The 15,951-nt window shown below is 61.8% G+C and overlaps 2 protein-coding genes across 2 annotated transcripts in view; one reads left to right on the forward strand and one right to left on the reverse strand.

Annotated features, from left to right (window-relative positions):
• The window catches only part of LOC123350505, a 40,246-nt gene that overhangs the window by 14,549 nt on the left and 9,746 nt on the right, over positions 1–15,951 (forward strand). The window contains exons 2-7 of the mRNA XM_044989117.1: positions 1,628–1,699; positions 4,475–4,676; positions 5,915–6,033; positions 9,386–9,558; positions 13,982–14,102; positions 14,427–14,798. Of these exons, the coding sequence (XP_044845052.1) occupies positions 1,628–1,699; positions 4,475–4,676; positions 5,915–6,033; positions 9,386–9,558; positions 13,982–14,102; positions 14,427–14,798 (1,059 nt within the window). The remainder of the gene's footprint in view (positions 1–1,627; positions 1,700–4,474; positions 4,677–5,914; positions 6,034–9,385; positions 9,559–13,981; positions 14,103–14,426; positions 14,799–15,951) is intronic.
• LOC123350353 (glutaminyl-peptide cyclotransferase-like protein) lies at positions 8,571–15,399 on the reverse strand. The gene is made up of 5 exons (XM_044988891.1): positions 14,462–15,399; positions 13,904–14,056; positions 13,619–13,718; positions 12,632–12,748; positions 8,571–11,631 (listed from the first exon to the last, which is right to left on the reverse strand). Exons 1-5 carry the CDS (start codon positions 14,783–14,785, stop codon positions 11,486–11,488), a joined length of 840 nt encoding a protein of 279 aa, XP_044844826.1. The 5' UTR covers positions 14,786–15,399; the 3' UTR covers positions 8,571–11,485.

Below are 15,951 nucleotides of genomic sequence, written 5' to 3' on the forward strand. Positions count from 1 at the left end.
CTGTGTGTCTGTGCAGCGCCCGGCGCGACGGGGCCCCAATCTCGGTCATTGTGTGTCTGGGCAGTGCCTGGCATGATGAGGCCCTGTGGTGGATGCACAAACTGCCCCCAGAGAGGGAGGGGTCAGGGAACTGCCCTGGGCCCTGGTGGCAGGGTTGCCAACAGTCCCTATTACAAGAGACGTCCCTTATCTTTCCATCTCCGTCCAACAAGACCGGGAGCTGCTGAGTGCTGCGAAAAGCAGCAAGAAAGACGCCTGGCGAAGGTAGGTGAGTTCTGCTTATCGATGAGGTTGATGATAATCTCGGGAAGTGGGATGGGGCGGGGGTGCTAAGGAAACACCCCTTGTTTGAGAAATACAATGTAGGCGATGGGCCACCCTTCCTGGCAGCTCTGCCCTGCCCCACCCGCAGGGCCTGCCCGGCCGGAGGAGGAGCTTGGCAGGGAGCAGAGAGCAGCTCCCTTGAAAGGTGCCAGCGGGAGTGAGCAGGGCTGGGATCCGCAGCTCTGCAGGAGCCAGGGGACCAGCCCAGCTGATGCGCTACCTGAGCGGCTGAGGGGAAGGACTCTGGGCATTTGCAGGGTCAGAGACGTCTCCTCAGGTTTGTTCAGGTCTTTGCTTTTCCTTCTGGCTTGGGGAGGCCGGTGGGAAGTGCCCCGGGAGGGGGACGTGACGCAGAGCACTCTGGGGCAGTGCTTAGCTGCCAGCCTTGGGGTTCTCCTGGAGCCCGGGGGAGAGGACGGGCCAGGGCTCCCCAGCCAGGGCTGGAGGCACACGGCCTGTCTCTGACACTAGCAACTCAGGACTAGGGAAACCCACATCCCAGAGAGTCCCGACTCTGGGGCTTTGGCCGGGTGATGCCCGAAGCCCTTTGCCGGACACCCCCCCAGTGCAGCGTTCCCGAGATCTCCAGGCCGGGTCGTGCTCTGTGCCCAGCCTTGCCCAGGATGGGATGAAGGTTCTGCCCCCGGGATCACGCTGCCAGGCCAGAATCGCTCCCTCGCACTCGGACGCAGTCTGTCGGCCTGGTGCTGCTACAGACCCCTGAGCCCGGCTGCACAAGCCCAGCTTGGTCTTCAGCAACCGCAGCCCCGGTGAAATCCCCCCCAGTCCTTCCTCCTCAGTGGTTGGGCTCCCAAACAGCATCAGCACAATAGTTTATTGACCAACTGCCTGGCCTCACCCCATCACTCTGGCAGGCGCTTATAGAGAGCAGCTGGTGCCGGTGCCCAGAGCTCACTCTGCTCCCGGCTCTGCAGGAATCCAGGTGGGCACATGCCAGCCCCCCTCTGCACCCCACAGGGCACCGGTCTCCATGGACCAGCTCTGCCCCCAGCACGGCTCTTCTCTCTGCAGCCCCAGCTGGGCAGGTGTTGTTAGTACAGCTGGGGCCAGCGCCGAGGCTGCTGCTCAAGGGGCTGCCATGGGGACCAGGGGAGCTCAGGGGAGAGGGGGGTCTGGGCAGGGCTGAGATGCTGCCCTCAGACGACAGTCCAGGCTTGGAGCATGGAGCAGCCTGAGCACAGGGGGATCTGCTACCCAGGGGCTCTGGGGGTGTTTGGCTCCAGCTCAGCAGGGCCCCTTCCTGGGGGTGGCAGGCGGCTGTGACGGGTGCGTGTCCCCACAGGGCCGAGCGAGAGGAAGATGCTGCTGCTGACACGGGTCGTGTTGCTCTCAGCGCTCTGCGCCGCGGCACTCGGTGAGTTCGGCTCCCCCCGGGCCGGGGGTGGGGGGCAGGGCTGGAACCCCTGATGCAGCTGAGAACCCAGGGGGCAGAAACGTAAGAGTGGGAAATTACTGATGGAGGCGCCCAACTAACCCGCCCCCTGGCCTGGTGCCCGGGGCTGGACCTGCCCCTGCAGAGCTGGAGACGCCCCTCAGCTTCAGTCCAGCCCATCCCTCCATGAGGCAGGGCTGGGTCGTCCCCTGCCCGTTCCTAGTGTTCATCGGCCCCTGGCCCTGCCCGTGGGGAGCCGATCCCAGAGTGTCTCAGACCTCCCACCCAGGCCGTGCCCCCTGCCAGCCCAGCTCCATCCGAACTGCCCTGGGGCAACCAAGAGCCAGAAAGTGCCAGCTCCCAGCATGCAGAGGGGCAGCGAGCTGAGCTGTGTGGGGAGGGCAGGGGAAAGGGGGCTGGGGAGGGGGAGAGCAGGGGCGGGGGGGTGAGGGGAGCAGTGACAACACTAGCTGATCCCCAGATCCCACCAAGGCCCCGTTAGCAGGGTTCATGCTGGGAATGTCCCTGCAGCCTAGAAACCGCCCCCTGGATCAGAGCAGGGCCCATCTACCCCGGTGTCCCTGCTCTGGCAGTCGCCAGTGCCAGATGCTCCAGAGGGAGCTGCCAGGCACCCCCTAGTGGCCCATGGTGGAATAACCCAGCCACAGGGGAATTTCCTTTCTGTTCCCATCAGTTACTGGCCCCAAGCTCTGGGGCGGGAGCTCGTCCAGTCCCACCCACTTTGATCCTGGCTGTTCTCATTCGCCATAGAAACCTCTGCTCCATTGCTGGATCCTGATCATGGCCCAGTGGCAGCCAGGGCCAGATCTAGACACCACCATGTGCTTGGGGCGGCACTTTCCAAGGGGCGGCGCTCCCGCCCCCTCCCCACTTTTCTTTTTTTTGCTTGGGGTGCAAAAAGCCGGGAGCCGGCCCTGAACCAGGATGTTCCCTGTCCGCGGAGGCTTTCAGGCAGAGCTGGAACTGACGCTGCAGTTCTGGCTTCAGTGGCTAGATGGCGTGAGGGCAGCCTGAGTCGCCCGGGCTGGACTGCGGGTCAGGCGGCCCTGAGCATCATCCCCCGGAGGGGCTCAGCTCCGGGGCACGATGCTCTGGCTCCCCAGCGGCAGGGCAGCCTGAACTGCAGCCCAGCCTGGGTGTGAGGAGCCGGGGAGGGAGGGGTCCTGCTGCCGCTCCGAGTCGCCCCAGGGCCCCCGGGTGGGCTGTGCAGGGCGCCGCCGGGCTGGGCAGGGGGCGCGGATCCCGGCTCGCGCGCTGACAGGGCAAGTGGCTGGGCAGCCCAAGCTGCCAGGGAACTGCCAGGGAACTGCCGCGCTGCCTGCCCTGGGCGGGGAGAGGCAGAGCCCGGCTCCGAGCGGGGCAGCGGGGGATACTGCCCTGCCAGGGGACTCGCGCGGCTCAGGCACCTGGGGGGTCAGTGTCTGTCCTCTCGGCTCTGCCTGCACGGGGCTGGGAAAGCAGGTGTCAGCACCTGCCCCTCTCAGCCCTGGCACCCCCCTTCCTGCTCGCAGCCCCTCCACTTGTACCTCCCCCCATCGCTCCTTCGCCGCACCCCTTCCCCTTGTATTCTCCCTTCACCCGCACCTCTCCCCTTGTGCCCTCCCCCAGTCCTGACCTCCCGCACCTCCTCCTTCCCCTGCACCTCTTCTCCCACAACCCTCCTGATACCCCCTCTCCTCCTCCACCCTCCTCCGCGAGTACATCACACCCCGCTTCTCTGCCAGGGTAGAGCCCCCAAGCACCCCCACACCCGCTCCGCTGCCTGAACCCTCTTTACTAGATCCCCAGCCCTTTCCGGGTACAAGGTTTGAGGGTTAGTCCCTATGCCTTCCATGTGCATTTGGAGCACTAAAGATGGAGTTGTGGGGAACAGGGGTGTGTGTGAGATTTATACTAACGTGAAATAAAAATAGGAGAAACGGTTTGATCCCCACTGCAAGTGTAAACGGGGATTGCTGTGGTAAACGAGGAGGTCACGTTTGGGGGGGGGGAGCCCAGGGCTGGGGTGGCAGGGGGTGGGGGAAGAGAGAGCCCAGGGCTGGGGTGGGGGAAGTGGGGAGTAGCTAAAAAATTTTTTGCTTGGGGCGGCAAAAAACCTAGAGCCGGCCCTGGTGGCAGTGAGTTCCACAGGCTGATTTTGCCCATTGAGCCTTTTCTCAGGGTCAGATGTTCTGACCTTCCACGTTCTGGGGCACTGGACTCCATGCTGGTCACCCCGACTCTGAAGGGACCTGGCAGAGGGGCAGGGGGTTCAGCAGTGGGAGATCAGAAAGATCAGGGGCCTCCCGGATGGAGAGAGAGCGGAAAGGCTGCAGGGCAGAGGAGACAGGCAGTGGGGATGCAAATGAGAGCCACATACCCTGGGCGGGAGCTTCCCGAGCCCGGGCTGAGTTCAGAGCACCAGCCTCACCCGCCATCTCCAGCCCAGCCCTTGCTTGGCCTCCCTCCAGCCTGGCCTGGCTCCCTGTTCAACCCTTTGCTGCCGGCGGCGGGTGCTGCTGCACGGTAAGCAGGCTCCCGGCCAGGCCTCTCTCCAGCCCCGTCACATTTAACACAGGGGCTGCACGTCCCCCCTGCGCCGTGCACGGCCTTTGCTGGCCCCCACCCTCACCCCATTGCCGCGGCCCCAACCCACTCAGAGCACCAGCCCTGGGCCCGATCCTGCAGCGTGGGCTGGGGCAGGTGGGGGGCACCCACATTAACCCAGCCCTTTCTCCCCTCCCCCGCATGGCACAGGCTGCCCCACCATCGTCTCCCGCCAACAGTGGGGGGCCCGGCCCCCAAGAGGCAGGGACCTGCTGAGGACCCAGCTGCCCTACGTCATCATCCACCACACGGTAGGGAATCGCTGCTTCACCCTGGCCTCCTGCAGCCGGGAGGTCAAGGGCATCCAGAACTACCACATGGACACCCAGCGCTGGCCCGACATCGGCTACAAGTGAGTGCAGCAGTGTGGGGTGGGGGCCTCCCCGGAGCTGAGGGGCAGATTTGGGGCCACTGCCCCATGCAGCCATGGGGGGGCAGGAGAGGTGAAATGGGGGTGGGGTGAAGGGGTCGGAGGGATGATGGGGAGCCAGGGTTGGCGCTGAGACTTGGTAGTGTGGGAACCGGATCTAGGCCAGGAAGGGCCAACCCAGTAGTTCCTGATCCTCTTTCTCAGGCAGTTCCCCGGCAGCTGGCACCCCATGTGCCCGCCCCCCACGCCCTGCCCATCCCCCACCCACCCCAGTAGCTGGCACCCCGTGTGCGCCCCCCCCCCCCCACGGCCTGCCCAAGGGCTGGTGCCTGTCCCATCCCCCACCAACCCCAGCAGCTGCCGCACGTGCTCCTGCCCCTCCCCCAGGCCGGGACCCGGGGGGCTGGAACACGGGACCAGGCTGGGCTGTGGCTCCAGACCCTCCCCCACGTCCTGCTCTCAGCCCCATGAGACACTGGGGGCAGGTGGAAAACATGGTGGGTGCAGAGATGTGTTTGCACCCCCAGCCCTCCCGTCCCTGGAGGAGGATGGGGGGCACAGAGCGCATGGCAGGGGGAGATGGGGGCGCTGAGGGAGTCCCTGACAAGTGGGGAATGGGAAGGGGGCAGTCATGGAGCTGGCGGGGGGATGGAGGGTCACAGGGAGCCCCTGGATTGTGCCATGAGCTGCATGGCCAACAGATGCTGCATGGCCTGCGCCCTGCTCGTCTGTGACACTGCCCCACGCCGACACCTTTCCCCGGGGCCGGCCTGACGCCCCGGAATGAAAACCTGGCCGGGGATTTGTCTCCGTGAAATGTTTTGAGACGGTGACGTCGGGGGATGGAAACCCAGCTGGGAATTACCCGCGGGGCAGCGGGTCCCAGCGCTGTTCTCCTGCCCCACATCTGGGTCGGCTACAGCCCTCGCTCGCCCCCCAGCTGTGTGCAGGTGGGGCCCAGGGCTGCTTCCATAAGGGGTGTTGCACACAGCGCCACCTAAGGGCCAAACAGTGCAATACAGGTTAGCCCCCCCATTCCAGTCCCTTTCCTCAGTGGGTCTTCAGCTGCATGGCAGAGGATTGAGTTTCTAGCTCCAAAGGTCCCAGGTTCAAACCCGGGCAGGGCCAGCGACAACCCTGGAGGAGCTGCCGGGAGCGATGGGGAGGGGAGAGTGCGGCCGACGTGCCTGTGCGGGTCTCACACTGCGCTCTGCCTGCAGCTTCCTGATCGGCGAGGACGGCAGAGTCTACGAGGGCAGAGGCTGGAGCACCGTGGGGGCTCATGCCAAGAACTGGAACCATAAGTCGCTGGGATTCAGTTTCCTGGGCAACTTCTCCAGTACGTGGGTCCCGTCTGTATGGATTTCCCTGCTAGGGTTGCCAGGTGCCCGGTCGAAAAGGGCCTCTGGTCAGCACTGCTGACTTGGCCCATAACAGTCCAGTTGGTGTGGGGCTGGCAAGCTCCCTACCCAGCTCTGTGTGGATCCCAGGAACCAGCCGGCATGTCCTTCCAGCTCGGGGGCAGCCACGGGGCTCCGCACGCTGCACCCACTCCAAGCTCCGGCTCCGCAGCTCCCATTGGCTGCGGTTCCTGGCCAATGACAGCTGCGGAGCTGGTGCTTGGGGTGGAGACATGTGGAGCCCCCATGGCTGCCTCCAAGCCGGCGGGACATGTCGCCACATACTGGGATCTGCCTGAAGTCAGCACTGCCTGGAGTCTGCACCCTGAATCCCTTCCCACACTCCTGCCCCAGCTTAGAACCCTCTTCTGCACCCTAACTCGCTCCCAGAGCCTGCACCTCACACACACCCCCGCACCTCAACCCCCTGCCCCAGTCCTGAGTCTCCTCCCACACTCCAAACCCCTCAGCCCCAGTCTAGAGCCTCCTCCTGCACCCCAAACCCCCATCCCTGGCTCCACCCCAGAGCCTGAGCCCTAAGCCCAAGTGCTCATGCTCCCCGCCCCCCAGCCCCCTGCCCCAGCCCAGTGAAAATGAGCGAGTGAGCAAGGGTGAAGGAGAGAGCGGGAAAGAGGTGGGGGGGGGTGGAGTGAGTGGGGGAGGGACCTCAGAGAAGGGGCGGGTTTAGTTTTCTGCAGTTAGAAAGTTGGCAACCCTACTAGGCCCTGCCAGGAGCTGGGAATCCCTCCTGCAGGGCTCCCGCCCACACCTGCTCTGCCCTGCTGCCCCGACACCTGGGACAGGGGGTTCTGCTGCAGGGACCATCTCCGGTGATGTAGGAATTGGTAACTAATGATGACAGGTCACTGCTGCAGAGAGACCTGGCTGGCTGCAGGCAAACAACGTGGGGTTTTAATCCAGCCAAGCACAAGGCAGGGATCAGGCCCAAGGAACACAGGCCAGAGCTATGGGCTGGAGCCTGGAAAGCAGCGACCCAGACAGGATCTAGGGCAGGGAAAGCAGCTGAGCAGGAAGACGTAGTGACCTTTGGCTGTATAGGGAGAGGGAGAGCGAGTAGGAGCAGAGCGGGGGTGGGGGGGGTTGGTCACCTGTATACGCCATCACTGGATCCCCTGGCTGGCTCTGGTGGCCCAGGGGTGTTTGCTCCACTGGCTAATCACCCTCCCTGTTCGAAATTTGGGCCTTATTTCCCAGGGGAACGTGTCTGGCTTCAGCTCCCAGCCCCTGGCTCCTCTTCTGCCCTTCTCCACATGGCTAACGCGCCCGGCAGGTCCTGTATTTCCTTCCCGGGTGATCAGCTGAATGGACTGAACTCTGCCCGTCCCACCCTGGCGGCCATTTCTCCAGCCCACCCATTGTGTTTGTGGCTCTTTTTCTACATCCCTTTTAACACGCGGGCCCCAGAGCCCAGTGCAGGATCCAGCATCCCTGGACACAGGGGGAAAATCTCTTCCCTGGCCCCCACTCCCGCTTGTCCCGCCCAGGATCCCATGAGCCCTGCGTGTCCTCGTGTTGCCTTGGGAGCTCAGGTGCGGCTTGTAACCCCTAGATCCTGCCCAGAGACCGGCTCTGCAGGGTGCAGCCTAGAAGTGGGGCCTGCGGCCTTGGCCTCACCCGGCAGAGAGCGCCTGAGCTGGGCACTCACAGGGTGGCTGTAGGTCGGGACACTGGACACCCTGTGCCCCCTGTGACAGGTTCCCTCCGGGGTGCCACTCGGAACTGGGGTACCACTGAGCCCGCCTGATCCACCAGCCTGGCTTCCCTTTACACTGTGCTGCTGTGACAATCTCTCAAGCCCAGTCCAGCACATATGCAGGTAGGGACACACCCAGCTGCAGAAACACACACATGCTGAGATCAGCTCTGTATCGGAAAACTCAGCTAAGGGATTGCTCAGCACTCAAGTGCACACCCACCTCTAGAGGAGAAACCCACATCTCGAATACTGTGTACAGATGTGGTCTCCTCACCTCAAAAAAGATATTCTAGCACTAGAAAAGGTTCAGAAAAGGGCAACTAAAATGATTAGGGGTTTGGAGAGGGTCCCATATGAGGAAAGATTAAAGAGGCTAGGACTCTTCAGCTTGGAAAAGAGGAGACTAAGGGGGGATATGATAGAGGTATATAAAATCATGAGTGATGTGGAGAAAGTGGATAAGGAAAAGTTATTTACTTATTCCCATAATACAAGAACTAGGGGTCACCAAATGAAATTATTAGGCAGCAGGTTTAAAACAAATAAAAGGAAGTTCTTCTTCACGCAGCGCACAGTCAACTTTTGGAACTCCTTACCTGAGGAGGCTGTGAAGGCTAGGACTAGAACAATGTTTAAAAGGGAACTGGATAAATTCATGGTGGCTAAGTCCATAAATGGCTATTAGCCAGGCTGGGTAAGGAACGGTGTCCCTAGCCTCTGTTTGTCAGAGGATGGAGATGGATGGCAGGACAGAGATCACTTGATCATTACCTGTTAGGTTCACTCCCTCTGGGGCACCTGGCATTGGCCACTGTTGGTAGACAGATACTGGGCTAGATGGACCTTTGGTCTGACCCGGTACGGCCGTTCTTATGTTCTAAACACGCAAGATAAGCTTAAGATACTAAAGAAACTGGCTACAAGCAATAATTTCTCACCCTAAATGTTTTAGGCAGATTGCAGAGATTCTTGTAGGCCGGCAGCCCTGGCCTGCAGCGTAACGCTTCAGCTATTTCATTCACAGGCTAGATACCCTTCCGGCCTGGGCTCAGCACTTCTCCCGCCCCCCAGCCCCCGCCTTTGTTTCTTAGGTGCTTCCAGCAGTCACCCCTGGGCAGGGATTCAGTGAAGAACGAGCGTTGATTATGTCACTCCCCTGCCTTAAATAGCTTTACATATGGCAGGAATCCTCTGGGCACTCACAGGGCGGCTGCAGCTGGGGGCTCTGGGCACCCGGTACCCCCTCCCAGCTGAGAGCTTGGGGGCGGGGGTTGGGATTCAGCAAGAGATCTGCCCCTGGGCTAACCCAGCTGGCTTCAGCGCCATCCCGCTGGGCTCTGCCACGGTCGAGCTCCCTGTGTGAGGGGCACCAGGCTGGGTCACGGGGCCAGGAAATGCAGCAGGCGGGAGGCTGCATTACCCAACGCAATGGGGCGAGGGGGGAGTGACATTGACGTGGCCAATCAAGAGCCTGGGCACGGGGGGGGGGGTTATTTATTCAGGCCCCAGTCACGTCCCCTGAGCAGCAGACAGGGGCCAGGGTGAGATTAACAGGGGGCTGCTCTGTCCTGCAGACAGAATCCCCAACGCTGCCGCCCTGAACGCTGCCAGGAGCCTGATCCAATGCGCCGTCAACAGGGGCTTCCTGAGCCGCACCTACACCCTGAAGGGGCATCGCAACGTGAACCCGACCAGCTGCCCCGGGAACGCCCTCTACGGGGTCATCAGCCGGTGGCCCAGGTTCAAAGCCTGAGTCCCTGCAGCCTCGGGGAGCCCCTCTGCCCATCGCTGACCCCACCCGCGGCTTCTGCCTGCCCGAGCAGCACCTCCGCCCCCCAGCAGGGGGCAGCCTTGCACTTCTTGCCCACCTGCTGCCTCCTGGGGCCCAGAGAGCAGGGATCTGAAAGTTGGGGTTACGATCCCGTCTCCCCCTGGGCTCGGCTGCCCTCTTGCCCAGGGGGCTCAGATTTCTAATGGCGCCTGGGAGCCACCTGCATCCCCCAGGCTGCTTCCTTCGGCAGACGCCAGGCCTAGCCCCTGGCTCCCGCCCGGCACTGGCACGTCGGCTCAGCCCAGTTCCACACACAGCCAGGCCCAGGGTCTTACAGCATCCGGGGGGTGGGGCCAATCCTCAGCCGAGCTCCGCAGCGAGGGCCCTGCCAATCCCTGGGCAGCTCAGGGAATGTCGCCTCCATTCCCGTGTTAAACCTCTGAGCAATTCTCAGTTCCAGAGTCAAATCCTCCTCTGCCCCCAGCCCCACTGAAATCTGCAGCGAAACTTCCATCTGGAATCCCCCAGAAATTGGTCGCTATTTAACCCACCCCACAAAGGGAACCCAAGTGTCCCCGAGCCCTGACCCTCAGCTCTGCCTGGCCCCGCAGGGTCTGGCTCTCAAAGCTTTCAGCCCTAGCACCTTTCGCCCCGACAATCCGCTCCCGCCAGCCTCTCTCACCGAGGGGGGGGGGCGAAGTGTTTGGATCTTCACACGGCTGGTGCCTGGGAGGGACCCGTCGGGTGGTTCGCAGAGTCCCACAAAGGGGTTTTTAATTAAAGTGCAATTTGCCTTTAACCCAGCGCCCCTGCGGCTTAGCGCTTGCTTTGCTTGGGGGCTACTGAGCAGTGAGAATAAACCAGCTTCTAGCACATGAAAAGGTGAAGCGCCGTGAATCATTTCATCTCCTGTTAAACCATAACCACCCCCCGCTGCTGGGCTGGGCTGGGCGAGCTCAGAGGACGAGATTATGGTCTGTCAGATTAGCACTAAGACACCGCTTTGTGCTAGGTACTTTACACACAGAACATCAGACAGACAGACAGTCCCTGCCCTGAAGAGCTCACAGTCTAACTAGACACAGGGTGGGAGGGGAAACTCAGGCACTGGGAGCGGAAAGGGTTTTACGCAGGCTCACAGGGCTAGTCAGTGGCAGAGCGTGGAACAGATCCAAAGGCAGAAGTCAAGTGCTCTGCCCACTAGACTGTGCTGCCTCTCAGTCCAGAGGGAGGAGATGGACGGAAACGAAGGGGGCGCTGGTTCTTCGCGGGTTCCACAGACAGGCCCGGCAACCCTGAGCTGAAGGAAGGGGAGGGGATCTGGGGCTGCGGGAGGGGGCCGGAGCAGAGGGAACAGCCATGCCAGCAGCAGCGTCCGAGCCCCACAGTGCCCAGGGCTGCCCAGCGTGAGGGGGCGCTATGGGGAGGGGGCAGCGGCCCTGAACGGGGCAGCTCTTTGTTACGAGAGTCGCTGTGGAGCAGCCCCCGAGCGAGGCTGGGAGCCCGGCGCCCCCAGAGCTGAACGGGCCCCGGAAACAGGAGCAAACCCTGGTGGGCCGGCAGCTGGAGGCCCCCGGTGTCCTGCCCCCAGCACAGTCCGGGTTCACCCCCGTTATTCCTGCTTCTGAGCCGTGGGCCCAACCTCAAGGGGCTCAAGCAAGAGGTTTCACTCCTGGGCCAGCCGCAGCCCCCAGCACAATCTCCCTTCTCGTCCTCTCTGCGACACCAGCATCGTAACAGCTCCCCCGGCCCCTGCGGGGCTGTAACAGCCTGGGCCCCCCAAGCCGTCTTGCCTGGTCCCTGGGGTGTTTTGGCCGCTGGCCCCATGGAGCTCGGCCCAGGAGGGGCGAAGGACCCTGCCCAAGGAGAGGTTGGTCCCCTCGCCAGGGGAGGCTCTGGGCATTCACAGCCACAAGTACTCAGCCAGGAAGGCAGCCAAGATCTTGCAGAGGTTCTCCACGGTCGGGGGGTGCAGGTTCTGCTCCGTGTCCTCCATCGTGTGCCAGACCCACGGGAAGGGGGTGGCGATGAGGTGCAGCACCGGCACTCCTGCGGCCAGACAGATACACAGACGGTCAGTGGGGATCCAAGCCGGGACCTGCAGCGCTGCAAGCACCGGCCTCTACTGCTGGAGCTACAGGAGTAATTCCACTAGTGTCAGCAGTAGTAGTCTATTATCCCCATGTGGCCCAGCCACTAGAGGGCAACGTGTGACACAATCTAAATCCACACACTGCCTCAGTAGATGGAGCCAGGCCCTCAGGCATCCAGGCATGACCTGACCTTACATCTAGGAGCCCTGTGCTCCCCTCACTTAGCAACGAGCAGCTGGCCAGGAACCAGGTTGGCCAGAGACATCAAACAGGTCAGGGCCAAGTGGCGAGACAGCAATGATGTGTTTATAAAGTCTTCCACCCCCAAGGATCCCAGAGCCTACGTTCAAAATGCAGCCACCTCTGGGGTGAAGCTTGCCAGGCAGGCAAACATCTATAAAGCATTTTACCCCCCGTCAATAACAACACTTAGCTCTTGCATAGCCCTTGTCCTCAAGGGATCTCAAAGCACTTTACAAAGAGGGTCAAAATGATTCCCCCCACTTAAATGGGGAAACTGAGGAAGACAGCAGCAAAGTCACCCAGCAGGGCAGGGGCGAAGCCAGGACCTGAACCCAGGTCTCAGTCCCTTGCTCCACTCACGAGGCCAGGCTTATATATAAATAATATAATAATATATGGAGATATACCTATCTTGTAGAACTGGAAGGGACCTTGAAGGGTCATTGAGTCCAGCTCCCTGCCTTCACTAGCAGGACCAAGTACTGATTTTGCCCCAGTTCCCTAAGTGGCCCCCTCAAGGATTGAACTCACAACCCTGGGGGTAGCAGGCCAATGCTCAAACCACTGAGCTATCCCTCCTCCCTTCTGGGGGGAGTCTCACCATGTTTTGTCTGCACACATTCTGCCATAGCTCCTCCAAAGAGGCCCCCCCAGCTGTCCATCCCACACTGTTCTGCGCCTGGACGCCCGGTAGCCAGGGCCAGGGCAGGTACCTTTGCGGAGGAAGGGGACGTGGTCGTCTTCAACTTGCCCATACGCAGGCTCCCGCTGGAAGTACGTCTGCGCCCGGGGGTGGGATTGCAGCAGGCCCAGCTGGTGCAGACGCTTCTCTGGGCGACACAGAGCAGAGGGTGAGGAATGGGCTGGTTCCTGGGACCTGCGAGGCGGAGGTCACGGCAGAACGAGCCCCACAGGGGGCCCCGCCTGGCCACTCGCACCAGAGCTCCCGGAGGACATGAGTACACTGCTGTCTCCGGGAGCAGGCAGGGGAAAACGCCGGAGAGGGAGGGGGAATTTCAAACCTGACATGTCGTGTTTCAGGGAAATAAAGTGTTGGTGAAAGACGCCAGGTCAACAGCCCCGGGGACTGAATCCCCAACTCCCAGCTCTTTCCCACAGCTGGGGCTAGAACCCAGGAGTCCTGGCTCCCAGCTCCCCCTGCTCTAACCACTAGACTCCACTCTCCTGTCACAGCCGGGGATAGAACCCAGGAGTCCTGGCTCCCGGGCCCCCGCTCTAACCACTAGACATCATTCCCCTGCCACAGCTGGGCATAGAACCCAGGAGTCCTGGCTCCTAGCCCCCCTGCTCTAACCACTAGACATCACTCCCCCAGAGCTGGGCTAGAACCCAGGAGTCCTGGCTCCCAGCCCCCTGCTCTAACCACTAGACCCCACTCCCCTGCCATAGCTGGGGATAGAACCCAGGAGTCCTGGCTCCTAGCCCCCCTGCTCTAACCACTAGACATCACTCCCCCAGAGCTGAGATAGAACCCAGGAGTCCTGGCTCCCAGCCCCCTGCTCTAACCACCAGACCCCACTCCCCTCCCAGAGTTGGGGCTAGAACCCAGGCACCTTAATTCATTGTCAGACAGATGCAGGCCCATCAGGACTGGGGGTGGGGGGTGTCTGGCCTGCTAGGGGTGCCTGGGGCGGCAAGCCCCCCCCCCCCCACCCTTGGAAGGAAGGAAGGTTCGGTACCGATGCCGACGAGCCGGTCGAACCAGGAGGCGGTGAGGGGGAAGTGGTTCTGGATGGTCGGGTTTCGGGCCCCCAGCAGGTCCAGCAGGACAAACAGGCTCTGCAAGGAGGCAAGGAGGGATTAAATCTGCAGGGGCCCAGCCACCCCAGGAGGATCTGAGGTAGGGACTGGTCCAAGATCCAGTGCACAGAGTGAGCCCCCCTGGACAGGCACCACCCAAACCCCTCCAGCCTGAAATCTCCCCTGTGCAGAGTTCCCCAGAGGGGCAGGCGGGCAGCTCTCACCATAGCCTGGAGCTGGCTGGTGTCCGGCCGGTGCTGAGCCTTGGCCATGTGCTCAGCCAGGTGGCGTGCCCCGTACAGGGAATCGCTCTCGCTCCACTCCCCGAAGGCCTCCTCGCCGTCCAGAAACAGCAGCTGCAGCGTCACCTCGGAGCCCTGGGGAGAGACACGGGGCTCGCTCAACCCTGGCACTGCCGGACAGGTGAGGGGACTGCGCCAGGACAGCAGCAGAACTGGGGATAGAACCCAAGAGTCCTAGCTCCCAGCCCCCCTGCTCTAACCACTAGACCCCACTCCCCTCCCAGAGCCAGAGATAGAACCCAGGAGTTCTGGCTCCCAGCCCCGCTGCTCCAACCGTTAGACCTCACTCCCCTCCCAGAGCCAGAGATAGAACCGAGGAGTCCTGGCTCCCAGCCCCCCTGCTGTAACCACTAGACCCCACTCCCAGGGCCAGAGACAGAACCCAGGAGTCCTGGCTCCCAGCCGCCGCTGGTTTTACCCACCAGACTCCATTCCTTTCCCCCAGGCAAGAGCAGAACCCCCAACCTGGGAAGCGCTCACCAGCTCCTTGGCCTTCAGCAGCTCGGCGTCCAAGGCCGTGGCCAGTTCCAGCAGGATGGCGCAGGGCACGGCCGAGTCGGTGGCCCCCAGGAAGGTGCGGCCCTGCCGGTCGCGGGGGAAGTACTTGGAGTCATAGTGGCAGGCCAGGACCAAGCGCCGCCCGGCAGCGGGGTCCAGCGTGGCCACTACGTTGGCAAAGCTCACGACACCCCGCGGGGTCCGGTCCTCGAAGGCATCCAGCTCGACCCGCCAGCCCGCAGCCAGCGTGGCCAGGCTATCCACGATGAACTGGAACAAGACGGAGAAGCCGTCACGGGGGAGCATCAGAGGGCAGCTGGTTTGGGGATATCAGCAGGGAGGCCCGTGGGGGGACAGGGGGAACAGTCTCACCCTTCTAAGGCAAGGGGCAGGGGCGGAGAGATGCGCACCATCTCCAAAGGGATCTGCCCAGTGCAATGGGGCTAGGATGCTCCGAGACGGACCCCACGCGCTGCCTGACAGGGTCAGAGTGACGGCCCACCTAGCCTGGCATCCCGCCTCTGACGGTGCCCAGCACCAGCTGCTTCAACGGAAGGCGACAGAACCCTGCAGTAGCAGCCGTGGGATGATCTGCCTCCCACGTCTGGGCTCATCCTGAGTTAGAGACTGGCTCGAGCCCTGGCGTGGGTTCACTCTCTCTACCAGATTGTTGGTACTGACCACCCACCGCTCTGCGTATCTTTGTTCTCCATACAAACGTCCCGTTCCTTTGAGAATCTTACTAAGTTCTGAGCCCCAGTGAATTCCTGTGGCAGTGAGTTCCACTGGCTAATCACACATCACAGGAAGCAGGTTTTCCTTTGACCAGATTTGACTCCCCCACCTTTTAATTCCCTGGAACATCCCCTTCCAGGCGCAGGAGAGAAGCATCCTACCTCCCCTATCAAGTAACAACTGGTCTGGAAAGATTGCTGCCATGATCCCTCTCGTTCATCCCATTCCAGAGTAACGATCCCAATCGGTCCCAGCTACACCCAAGAGGTTTTCCAGGCTCTGTTCAGTCTTGTTCCCCGTCTCTGGATCCCCTTTGTTCAGTGCTATCCCATGTGAAATGGGGGCCATTCCTGAGCATATCCAGCTGGGTTAGCATCCGGGAAGAGTTGGAGGCGTTTGCATTCAGCGTGCGTTACGCTGCCCGTCGACAGTGACTTCCATCGGCATTGCGTCACTCACCCCCCAGGCTGGCTCAGGTCTCTGAAATTCCTCACAGCCCTCTCTGCTCCTGGCTACCCTCAATAATTTTCCGACTGTCCCAACTTCCAGATCATTAACAAAGATATTAAACAACACAGGACCTTTAGCCATGACTGAAACTGACCACGTGAGGTACGGCTTGTGGCCTACAGGTATTTGCTAGGTACGGCGCAGGTATAAAGCAATGAGCATACAAGCCTCTGGCCTGAGAGACACTAGTGCAGCCAAACCAGGCACGCGGGCCAAGAAGCTAGACA

The sequence above is a fragment of the Mauremys mutica genome, chromosome 15 (assembly GCF_020497125.1).
Source record: "Mauremys mutica isolate MM-2020 ecotype Southern chromosome 15, ASM2049712v1, whole genome shotgun sequence".
In the NCBI taxonomy this organism is placed as follows: domain Eukaryota; kingdom Metazoa; phylum Chordata; order Testudines; family Geoemydidae; genus Mauremys; species Mauremys mutica.

What these genes read in the sequence shown, in the direction of transcription:
- LOC123350353 (XM_044988891.1), bottom strand. Translation starts at nt 14,785, where the DNA reads ATGCTCCCCCGTGACGGCTTCTCCGTCTTGTTCCAGTTCATCGTGGAT. An exon ending in TGCTGAAGGCCAAGGAGCTG is followed by an intron (nt 14,057 to 14,461) that starts GTGAGCGCTTCC and finishes GTCTCTCCCCAG; the next exon opens with GGCTCCGAGGTGACGCTGCA. An exon ending in CGTCCCCTTCCTCCGCAAAG is followed by an intron (nt 11,632 to 12,631) that starts GTACCTGCCCTG and finishes GTCTGGCCGCAG; the next exon opens with GAGTGCCGGTGCTGCACCTC.